The sequence below is a fragment of the Crocuta crocuta genome, unplaced genomic scaffold (genome assembly GCF_008692635.1).
Source record: "Crocuta crocuta isolate KB4526 unplaced genomic scaffold, BGI_CrCroc_1.0 scaffold1, whole genome shotgun sequence".
NCBI lineage: Eukaryota > Metazoa > Chordata > Mammalia > Carnivora > Hyaenidae > Crocuta > Crocuta crocuta.
The window spans coordinates 2,852,383-2,863,568 of record NW_027527930.1 but is presented as its reverse complement, the minus strand read 5'-3'; the positions used below and the strand labels follow the sequence as shown (position 1 = coordinate 2,863,568).

The 11,186-nt window shown below is 36.1% G+C and overlaps 1 protein-coding gene and 1 long non-coding RNA gene across 3 annotated transcripts in view; one reads left to right on the top strand and one right to left on the bottom strand.

Annotated features, from left to right (window-relative positions):
• Positions 1-5,330: 5,330 nt before the first annotated feature.
• CABS1 (calcium binding protein, spermatid associated 1) lies at positions 5,331-7,457 on the bottom strand. The gene is made up of 2 exons (XM_077751052.1): positions 6,096-7,457; positions 5,331-5,479 (listed from the first exon to the last, which is right to left on the bottom strand). Exon 1 carries the CDS (start codon positions 7,424-7,426, stop codon positions 6,215-6,217), a length of 1,212 nt encoding a protein of 403 aa, XP_077607178.1. The 5' UTR covers positions 7,427-7,457; the 3' UTR covers positions 5,331-5,479; positions 6,096-6,214.
• Positions 7,458-7,592: 135 nt separating this feature from the next.
• LOC144220736 (uncharacterized) overlaps positions 7,593-11,186 on the top strand; it is a 40,333-nt gene continuing 36,739 nt past the window's right edge. For both annotated transcript variants that reach the window (XR_013331842.1, XR_013331841.1), the window contains exons 1-2: positions 7,593-7,835; positions 9,032-9,348. This is a non-coding gene — a long non-coding RNA (uncharacterized LOC144220736). The remainder of the gene's footprint in view (positions 7,836-9,031; positions 9,349-11,186) is intronic.

Genomic DNA, 11,186 nt, shown 5'->3' with positions numbered 1-11,186 from the left:
CTTGTGACCTAGGAGGATCTTTTATCAAATACAATCAAATACAATAAGTGATATTATTGAAGAATATATATGGTAAGTGGGATACACAACAAATTATCACACCTAGTGGTTAGAGAAGCTAATACTTGAGGTGAGTTGTGAAAGATGATTAAATATTTACCATGTGAAACTGCAGAGAATCCTAGGACAGAGAATATATCTTTCTTCTTAGAAAGACACAGGAACTTGAAACTGTTTGGATTCTTAGTTATTAGGATGCTTCAGTTTTAACTAATAGAAAACTTCAACCCGAACTTGTTGAACTAGAATGAAAAATGTATTGTCTCAGGTGGATAAGCAGACCAGGGTTATATGAGGGTTCAATATATGATGTGACTACAACTCAGTTCTTCTTTATATCTCTTGGCTCTTCTTTCTTCAGCGTTGGCTTTATTTTCAGCAGCATGCCTCCCGGTGATCCCTAGATGGTTCCAGAAGCTCCTTGCACTACACGTTTCCAGACTGATGCTTCTTTCAAAAGTTTATTTTCCACAAATGTGTCCTCTTTGCTCTGATTTATGTGTTTATCCTTGAATGACTGTGGCAAGGTGTATGCGACACTGAGTAATTAGGTCTTTGATGGAATTGAGGGTGGGGTCTATCTCACTGAAATGTATGGAAGGAAAAGAGTTGTACTACAAAGAAAATTTTATAGCAGGCAGGGGTTAGAAGCTAGGTCAAAAACAGTAGATGCCCCTCACATTAGGGAAACTTTAATTCCTCTCATTTCTTCATTTATAAACATTTATTGAGTACCTACTAGGTACTCTTTATCTCAGTAGTCATGGATCCCAGCCATGTACTTTGTATAGATAGATTGTAGTGTGTGAAAGGTGTGTTGAGGAAAAAGGTGGGTGGAAGGAAAATCACACAGAGTCATATGTGCCTTGCTGAAGAGTTTGGACTTTATCATAAAGACAATAAGTAAAGACAGAAAGTAGAGGGCTTTAGGAGAAAGATGAAGACTTCAGGGCATAATTAATTGGTGGAAAAGAGACAAGAGGTGGATTGCCAGTTACAGGATTGCAGGCAGTCTTAAAGAAGGGAGTGGCAAAGATGGAAAGAGCCTAAGTGTCTATCAATGGACAAATGGATGAAGAAGATGTGGTTTATCTATACGATGGAATACTACATGGCAATGAGAAACAATGAAATCTGGCCTTGTGTAGCAACATGGATGGACCTTGAGGGTGTTATGCTGAGCGAAATAAGTCAGGCAGAGAAGGACAGATACCATATGTTTGCACATATAGGAGGATTAGGAGGAACTTAACAGAGGACCATGGGGGAGAAGAAGAGGGGAAATAGTGGGGGAAAGGGAGAGAGGCAAACCATGAGAGACTCTTGAATACTGAGAACAAACTGAGGACAGATGGATGTGGGGGGGGAGATGGGCATGGAGGAGGGCACTTGTGGGGATGAGCACTGGGTGTTATATGGAAACCAACTTGACAATAAACTATTTGTAAATAAATAAATAAATACATAAATAAATAAAAATTAAAAAAAGAAGAGAGTGGTAGTGGAAATGGAGAAAGAAGGAGGGTTATAAATTGAGAATGATTCATTGCTTAACAATTCACATAAAGCTGTGTGACTTTGAACTTGGGCTCTAGAGTCCTACAGATGTGGAGAGCTAAGCTTTGCCACTTACTGGCTTGGTTATCCTTGTCCAGTGGCTTTTCTCATTTTTTTCTTTGGTCATCAGTAAAATGAGACTATCCAAAATGCCCACCCACTGTATGCCCCAAACTCTTTTCTAGAATTATCGCTATTTAGTACATTTGGGAATAAAACTGTTTCACATTTATTACTTAATTCCCTATCTTAGCTGTCATTCTTAGGCTCACCAATTCCTTTATTCAGGTATTGCATTTAAGACCTTTCAGATGTTTAATGAAATTTCAGAGAAAGGAGAAATTTTACTATGAAGTTGCACAATTTAAAATTGATTATTAGGCTCTCATTCTTTGAAAAGTCTGATGTCCACTGGCCACCAATAATCTCACTGGCCACTTTTTTTTTTTCAAATTAAGATTTGCTTGACATACAACACAGGAGACTCTTATTTCTGAACTCTAGCCAGTTGCCAACATGCTCTGTTCTTCCTATCTTTTTCCAGTCCTATCTGTAAATTCCCATTATCTTGTCTTATAGTGCATATTATCTTTTTAATTGCTTAACTGTTCTAATACAGCTTATGCCTCATTCTCTCTCAAAGGGGACTACTAAACTTTTTTTTTCTTCCTCCCTCACTCTCTCCCTCCATTCCTTTCCTTTTTTCCTTTCCTTTCCTCTCCTTTTTTTTTTTTTTTTTGAGAGGGAGAGAGAGAGAAAGAATGTGTAAGCAGGGGAGAGGGGCAGAGGGAGAGAAAGAATCCTAAGCAGGCTCCATGCTCATTGCAGAGCCTGGCATGGGACTTGATCTTATGACCCTGGGATCATGACCTGAGCTGAAATCAAGAGTAGGATACTCAACCAATTGAGCCACCCAGGTACTCTCAAACTATTTTTTTAAACAAAGTCCCTGAAAAGAACTATGGTTGCAGTTTGTAAAATAATGATGCTTTCACTTATTGCCTATCTCAACACTAAGGTTGATTTGAGGACAAAATGATTAAAACCTTTAATAGCTTCCAACAAGCACCACATGATTTGTTTTCATTTTTGACTTGAAGCATTTTTCAGCTGATGACTCGTTCCAGTCATGTGATCTGTTCATTTCCTCGAGAAACTTGGGCCATTTGTAGCCTCAGGGCTTTGAGCATGTTGGATCCTCAACTCTTCACATTTTACAATGTTAGCTTAAATCTCATTTTCTCAGAGACAACTTCCTTGGATTTAAACTTGTGTGAAGTCTGCAGCTCTAATCTCTTACTATTTTTGTTTGTAATACCCAACACAATCTGCAGTTGGCAATGCTTCACATGTGATTACTTGAGACTCTTTAATATTTATCTTTTCCAGTGGATTAATTTCCATGATGGTGGGGCCTTTGTCATTTGGTTCACTACAGCATCCACAAGAGGCTTTTAAGGCATTTGGACCATAGCAGGTACACAATAAATATTTTATAAATGAAAAGTGATGTTGACAATCATTTATCCCCCTGGTGTACACTTTATATTCTGGATTTCATGCATTTATAAATGCAAGAAAATCATCTGCATTTCCTTCCTAGAGATAATCACAGTTAAGGTATTGTTATATGTCTGTCTGTCTGTATCTATCCATCTATATCATATGCATCACTTTGTAAATTTCATTTAGAAGTTTAGTGTGATTTTTTTCCTTTTCCCCTATGTGATTAAATTCTTTTATAGACCATTTAAAAAATGCACACTGTTGCTTCATATGGGCATATAGAAAAGTATCCAATTCCATGTCACTAGAATTTTAGATTACTTTTAGTGTTTCTCTTCTATAAACATACAAAATCAAATGAATGCTGTTACCAACAACCTTTTTGTAAAACTGTGAGAGCCAGGAGAGCATAGTGATTAAGAGAGCCTGAGCTATGCAGAAAGACTGCCTGGTTTAAAGCCTTTACTACATAGTAACTATGAGGCTTGGGGATGTTATAGAGATTTGGTGACTCAGTTTATTTATCTGTAAAATGGGTATGATATTGTTTTTTCTTATAGGACTGTCATGAAAAGCCAAGTATTTTTCTAAATGTGAACCCAACAAAACCTGTAATAACGGTCAGCTATTTTATTTTAAAGAAATTTTTAAGAAAATTCTTAGTTGCAAAATAGGACAAAACCTTTACATATTTTTAATACAGTACTTGTTGCATGTACTTTTAAATTGCCTCCCAGAAAGGGTGGAGAAATTTGCATTAGCCAACAATGAATATTTAAAATGATCATTGTCAAGTGTCAAATGGCTAAATATATATATTTATATATATATATACATATAATAGTTTCACTTTCTTTAAATACTATGATCATTGACTCTTTCTTAAGTTTACTGGCAATTTGTATTTCATGAATTATCTATTTATTTCTACTCCCCATTTAAAATGCTTTCTATTCAGGAGTTCTTCATAGGATAAGGGTAGTAATCTTTTCACTGCCATGTATAATGCAATTATTTTTCCACAGTTATCATTTGCTTTTCATTTTATGTTAATTTTCTTTGTACAGAATTTTATCTCTTTGTGGTGTAAAATCTAGGAATCTTTTTGCCATTTCCTATGTGCTTAAATTTCTTGACTCTATTTAAATAAATGTACATATGTTTCCTTCTACACTTTTGTATGGTTTTACATTTAAGCCTCTTGTCCATGTAGAATTTTTTTAAGATTGTGGTCTTAACACTATAGCTTAACTTTTCCTCAAATACTCAGTTGTCAAGGAAGGCTTAATTCCTCATCATATTTTATGGTTTTGAAGTTCACTTTACCATGTACTAAATTTTTTAATTAAAATGTGTTTCTGAGTTTTAACATGCTACCATAATTGTTCTAGTCAATAGTCTATCAAATGGTGTAAATTCCTCCTCCTCCCCCACGCCAAGTGTACAATTTACTATTTACCCACTGTTTTGGCTTTATTTTTCTTTTCAAAAATATAATAAAATTATGAGCCTCTGTAGAATAATTCTGTCCTTGGTGTCCAGAGCTAAGTTGTTGTTTAAAAAAAATTTTTTTTAAATGTTTATTTATTTTTAAGAGAGAGAGAGAGACAGAATGAGGAGGGCAGAGAGAAAGAGGAGGAGACACAGAATCCGAAGCAAGCTCCAGGCTCTGAGCTGTCAGCACAGTGTGTGCCAGGAGGGGCTCAGACTCACAAACCGCATGATAATGACCTGAGCCAAAGTTGGTAGCTTAAGGGACTGAGTCACCGACGCACCTTTAAGTTGGTCTTTAAACAAACAATGGATTTTAATTTTACAGCTGACCCTTGAGCACGTTTGAACTGTGCAGGACCAGTTATATGTGCATTTTTTATGGTACACTACTGTAAGTGTATTTTCTCTTCCATGTGATTTTTTAAAATAACATTTTCTTTTTCTCTTGCTATACTTTATTGTATGAATGCAGTATATAACAGATACACAAAATATGTGCTGGTTGACTCTTTATATTACCGATGAGGATTCCAGTCAACAGTAGACTATCAGTAGCTTAGTTCTGGGGGACTCAAAAGTTACAGGTGGATTTCTGACTGGCAGAGGAATCAGCCTCTCTTACCCCATGTTGTTCAAAGGTCAACTGTGCTTATGTATTTCTTGTAATTTGAGAATTCTGTACTGGAATATCAAACACATCTACACACGGTAAATCAGTTGCTGTCAAAAGATTTATTGAAGAAAAATCGGCAGGATGAAAACAGACCCATTTTAAAAGTCTGTGTCAGAAAAGAATGAAGATACATGTTCCTGAATTGCTAACCAAAAGCATAAGAAGAATGCAGTTATCAGTGCTTAAGACCTGGAAAAAATTGACAAAAATTCAGGAAAGAAATTTTACATAAAATTAAATTGATTCATACATTTATACAAAACATTGCTTTTGATAAATTACATGTTTATGAAATAATCATTTTTTTCTTAGTTTGCCTCCAACATAAGCCAGGAATCCTATAATAGTTCTTATATTTCTTACATGTGGGTGCAAACAATTACTGAAAAGCCTTAATTCTTAGTGAGGATAGCATGTATTTTCTAATAGAAGAGAATCATTGGCTGCATGAAAAATATCTGTTTGGAATTAGCATTTCAGACCTTTTAATACTACAACATTTTTTTTTTGAGATAAGTTAATTCAATTCTCTTCAACTCACACTAAAATGTGCTATTGAGGGTTAACTAAAATGACAAACATCTCTAAATGTAAAAGGAAGTGAGCTTTCTTTGTTGCTCTCCCTTCATATCCTTGAAGGCTGGGATTCAATATTTCTATATTAAGATAAATAATTGGATAACTAAATTAAACTTTCTGATACAAGGGGAACTCTTGCATACTGAACTTTTAAGTTTCCATAAATATATTCTACTGCACGACCTCTATTGTTAAGCATCTGCATTTTTCTGAGTCTAATACTTGCCTTAAATGCTCACATTCTTTAACTTATTAAGATTTTTGCTTGTTGGACAAACTTCTTAGATGTCAAAACTAGTTGGTCAGGCTATTATTCAAGTCCATGTGGCATCTGTTTTGTTGCTTTCAAATCAGGAACTCATCTGGTTCTTCTTTCAGTAGCTTAAAGACACCCATTTCAGTTGTAACAGCATCGTCCTCATGGGTTAGGGTATCTAGATCAGAGGTAGCTCTTGAAAGTGGTTCACTGTCCTTAGTTACAGATTCCACTGTATTATTTTCAGACAGATCTTCTTTTGTTGTAAAAGATGAATCTTCCGTGAGGTTCACATCTACTGATGTAGGGACTACAAAGTCGTATCTGGATTCAATAGCAGTAAGCAAAATGGGATGGCTTTCTGCTTCATTAGTAATATCTTTCTCCATCCAAACATTGACTTCATCCATAGACTCTTCATCAGTTAGCAGAATATCTTCTGGGTTATCTTTGTCCCTTTCGACAGTGGTAGTGAGCTCAAACACAGTGATGAACTTTTCCTCATCAGAGTCTGTTAGTTTAGGCACAGCATTGGGGTCATTCTCTGGAATATTTAGGTCAATTTCAGTCATTTTCTCTTCTGTAAGGGCAGCTATGTCTGGAATAGTGGTGAAGTGTTTTTCAGTAGCAGGAGAGATTTCATTCTCAGGAATAGACGAGTTGGTAATTTGGACAGCCTCCTTAGCAGTGACATTGGGTTTAACTGAGGAACTGTAATTGTTAACATTGGGTTCATCCTTCTTAGCTGAAAGGGCAGGGTTGTCCACAGTGCTGGTGGTGCCATCCTTCAGTGTGCTAGAGACTTCAGAAGTTATAGAGACATCTTCATTCCCTGGGCCAGTGGTATCAAAGAGAATATCCTCTTTTGCCATGTTAGTGGAAAAATCTATTAAAGAAACAGTAGCACTAGGTGATGAAATATTACCAATTTTCACTGGAATGAAGTTTTCAGTAATAGAGTCATTAGCCAGGGAGTTTCTTGTGCCCCTCAGAGTAGTAATTTCTTTCTCCAGATGTGTTGATGACTTAATAAGTTGAAACTCAGCATCATCTTCTGATTTTAGTTTTTCCTTTGGAGATGTAAACTTGTCACCTGTTGTTGAAAAATCACTTTCTAGTGTATAGTCATTTACTGAAGTGATGTGGTCTCCTTCTGAAGTAATGGTTGTTTCTGATTTAGGAGTAGTGTTGTCAGCCCCAAATAAAATGGTTGCTTCGGTTGTTGTTTTGCTGCTTTCTGTTGGAGGATGAGAATAAATTTTTGGCAAACCATCTTCAGCCATGGGGCAAAATGGCACCATGCGCACACACAGGTCTTTCCCTGGGCCTGGTGGTATCTCTAGGCAGGAGAGTGATGGTCATGATAGTGATTGAAGCATTGGTCATCATGGTGATTGTTGCATCAACCATAGGGCCAATGGCACTGGCTCTCCTTGGAGGTTGTTTCTGTGCTCTGATTGGGCAACTAGTTTGAAGAGTATGGATATTAGATGAAAAGACTGTAGAATCCTCTCTGATTATGAAATCAATGTTCACAGCTGGATTTATCTTGTTTTTGTTTATAAGGGACGTGCCTTCTAATATGGAGCTAGTGTCACTTGAAACAGACATACCAGAGTCTGCCAGATACTTTGTGGGTTGAGTGTCAGGGGGGACAACTCTGGGAGACATGAGATTATCAGCATTAGCTTCAAGTTGCCTGTCTTTCAAGTAAGTTAATATCTTTTTGAGGTGAAGTGTCTTCTCTTGAGATTTATGGTTATTTAAAGGTCGAAAAGCATTGATGACGGTTTTGGCAATGAATGTAGCATGCAGAAGGTAATTAAGTAGGAAGGATTTCAATTAGTTCTCCTCTTCAGAGAATGACTTTTCACTTTCTCAATAAGGATAATGAGTAGGTAGTATTTAGGGTTTTTGTAGTTTTTTCTTCATTCCAATTTTTACTTTTTCATGAATTAGCATGCTGAACAAGGACAATATCAGGTTTTGTAGATTTAATTTCTTCAGGGATACTTTTCTGTAGAGTGTATTACTTCAACCTAATGCCAGGGGGTTGGCATTATATGTCAGAATTTTCACACAGAAAAAAAATCAAAATGTGGAATAACTGTAGTAACCTTAACAATTTTATCCTCAAATTTCAGAGGGAATGTTTTCTATAATGATGTTAGTTAATTCAACCGTAATCATTTTGTTATCATTCTTAATGTTTAGCTACTTAGATGAAAGGAGATTATAGTCTGGTGTTCATATTTTCCCAGTGTTAGAATAAAGAGAATTTTTAGACTCAGAAACAACTAAATCTGAAAAAGGGCAGCAGTATCAGCCAGAGGAGTGGTTTCCATCTCAAATGAAAATGCTTTCTCTTCATTAGATTTGGACTCAACCTCCAAGTTTACAGTGTCTTTTCTTAGTTGATTGGCCTGGTATATAAAACCACTTTCTGTAGAATTATGATGGATTTTAAGGTGGGCAATTCTCATTTTAAAAATACAGGTAGCTTCTCCAGAAATGTTTTTGCTTCAAGGAGATGTCACAATGAGGGTCTCAATGTCTCTATTGACATAAGAAATGCTTTCAGCATCAGGAACAAGGAGGAGAGTCTTTTAAGTTAGTGACAGTCATGGTTCTTTATTTTTAAGTCATTTCCAGTGGCAGGAAAGGAAATCACAAGGTAAAGCCATTCTCTGGGTTGACTAACTTAGTGGGAGGTTTTTAAACCCCTGTTATCTAGTGTTTACAAGGTTTAATTCAGAATAAGCATGCTATAAATGGAAGATTGGTGTCCTTTTGAGGAGAATTCTTTTTAGTGTGTACAAAAAGGGAAAAAAGAAAGTGTTAGAAATGTCAGGTGAAATGATATTATCTTTGTACACAGTAATTTATCACATAGTCTTTAATTTCAGGGATTACTGTTGTGCTCACATCAACTCTGCTTCTACTAATGTAACTATGAAGTGGGATCACACTGATTATAGCATATGAAGACTTTTCTTGGCGATAGAGAATATTATTAGCGTTATCTTTTTTTTAACCATTGACCTCAAAAAGGACACTTTACATGGATCCAGTGTGTGTCATCCACCAAAGAGCAGGAAGCATATGATGAAAATCCTGGTGGGACTGCTGGAATTTTAGCAATTTTGAGTGTAGAACTGGAATCATCTGCTCTGGGGAACATAGGATACTCTTCCTGGAACAACAGATCCACCAAAGATACTAGGTGAGTTAAGATAGAAGATCAGATTCTATAGGGGAGTTTCATTTTATCTGAATAGTATTTTCTTCTATTGTTGTAGTGTCTATTATACTAATGGAAATAGCTTGTCTTTTCTCAGAAAAGCATCGCGTTTATATTTAAGTAGCAACTTCTTCAGGTCCAGGATGGAAAAAACCCTTTTTTTAAATGGAAAAAAAAAAAAAAAAAAAAAAGGAAGCTGTTAACAAAGAGGGAGTGTTCACAATAAGGCCTTAGGAATGTTATCTGACAATTTAGGATTTTCAGTGATACTTGACTAGAATGAATCCTCAGATATAGACTTTGAAAATGCTTATGTCATAGTGATGCCCACCTTTAAGACTCTCTTTGTATGGAGAATATCTTTAGATTTATCAGATGAAATGTAATGTGGGATTTTAAAAGAATTAACTGAGATAAGTGGTATCTCCTAAACATTAGAATTCCTACTTTATTTTTATTATTATTTTTAAATATTTATGTATTTATTTATTTATAATATAATTTATTGTCAAATTGGCTACCATATAGTGTGTAAAATTTGCTCTAGGTTTTTGGAGTAGATTCCCATAGTTCATCGCTTACATACAACATCCAGTGCTCATCCCAACAAGTGTCTTCCTCAATGCCCATCACCCATTTTCCCCTCTCCTCCACCACCACATCAAGCCTTAGTTCTCTGTATTGAAGAGTCTCTTATGGTTTGCTTCCCTCTCTGTTTGTAACTTATTTTTCCGTCCCTTCCCCTAAGGTCCTCTGTTAAATTTCCCAAATTCCACATATGAGTGAAATAATATATCTGTCCTCTGACTGACTTATTTCACTCAGCATAACACCTTCCAGTTCCATCCACGTTGTTGAAAATGTCATGATTTCATTCTTTCTCATTGCCAAGTAGTGTTCCATTGTATATATAAACCACATCTTTATCCATTCATCAGTTGAAGGGCACTTAGTCTCTTTCCATAATTTGGCTATAGTTGAAAATGCTGCTATAAAACATTGGGATACATGTGCCCTTATGCATCAGCACTCCTGTATCCCTTGGATAAATTCTTACTAGTGCTGTTGCTTGATCGTAGCATAGTTCTATTTTTCATTTTTTGAGGAACCTCCACACTGTTTTCCAGAGTGGCTCCACGAGTTTGCATTCCCACCAACAGTCCAAGAGGGTTCCCATTTCTCCACATCTTCACCAGCATCTGTAGTTTCCTGAATTGTTCATTTTAGCCACTGTGACTGGTATGAGGTGATATCTCAGTATGATTTTGATTTGTATTTCTCTGATGATGAGTGACATTGAGCATCTTTTCATGAATCTTTGGGCCATCTGGATGTCTCCTTAGGAAAAGCATCTATTGATGTCTTCTGCCCATTTCTTCACTGGGTTCTTTGATTCTCAGGTGTGGAGTTTGGTAAGTTCTTTATAGATTTTGGATCCTTGCCCTTTATCCAATATGTCACTTACAAACATCTTTTCCCAAACCATCAGTTGCTTTTTAGTTTTGTTGATTGTTTCCTTTGCAGTGCAGAAGCTTTTTATCTTGATGAGGTCCCAATAGTTCATTTCTGCTTTTAATTCCCTTGCCTTTGGAGTTGTGTTGAGCAAGAAATTGATGCAGCTGAGGTCAAAGAGGTTGTTGCCTGCTTTTTTCTCTAGGATTTTGATGGTTTCCTGTCTCATTTAGGTCTTTCATTCTTTCTGAGTTTATTTTTATGTATGGTATAAGAAAGTGGCCTAGTTTCATTCTTCTCTAAGTTGCTGTCCAGTTCTCCCAGGATCATTTGCTAAAGAGACTGTATTGTTTTCCATTGGATACTCT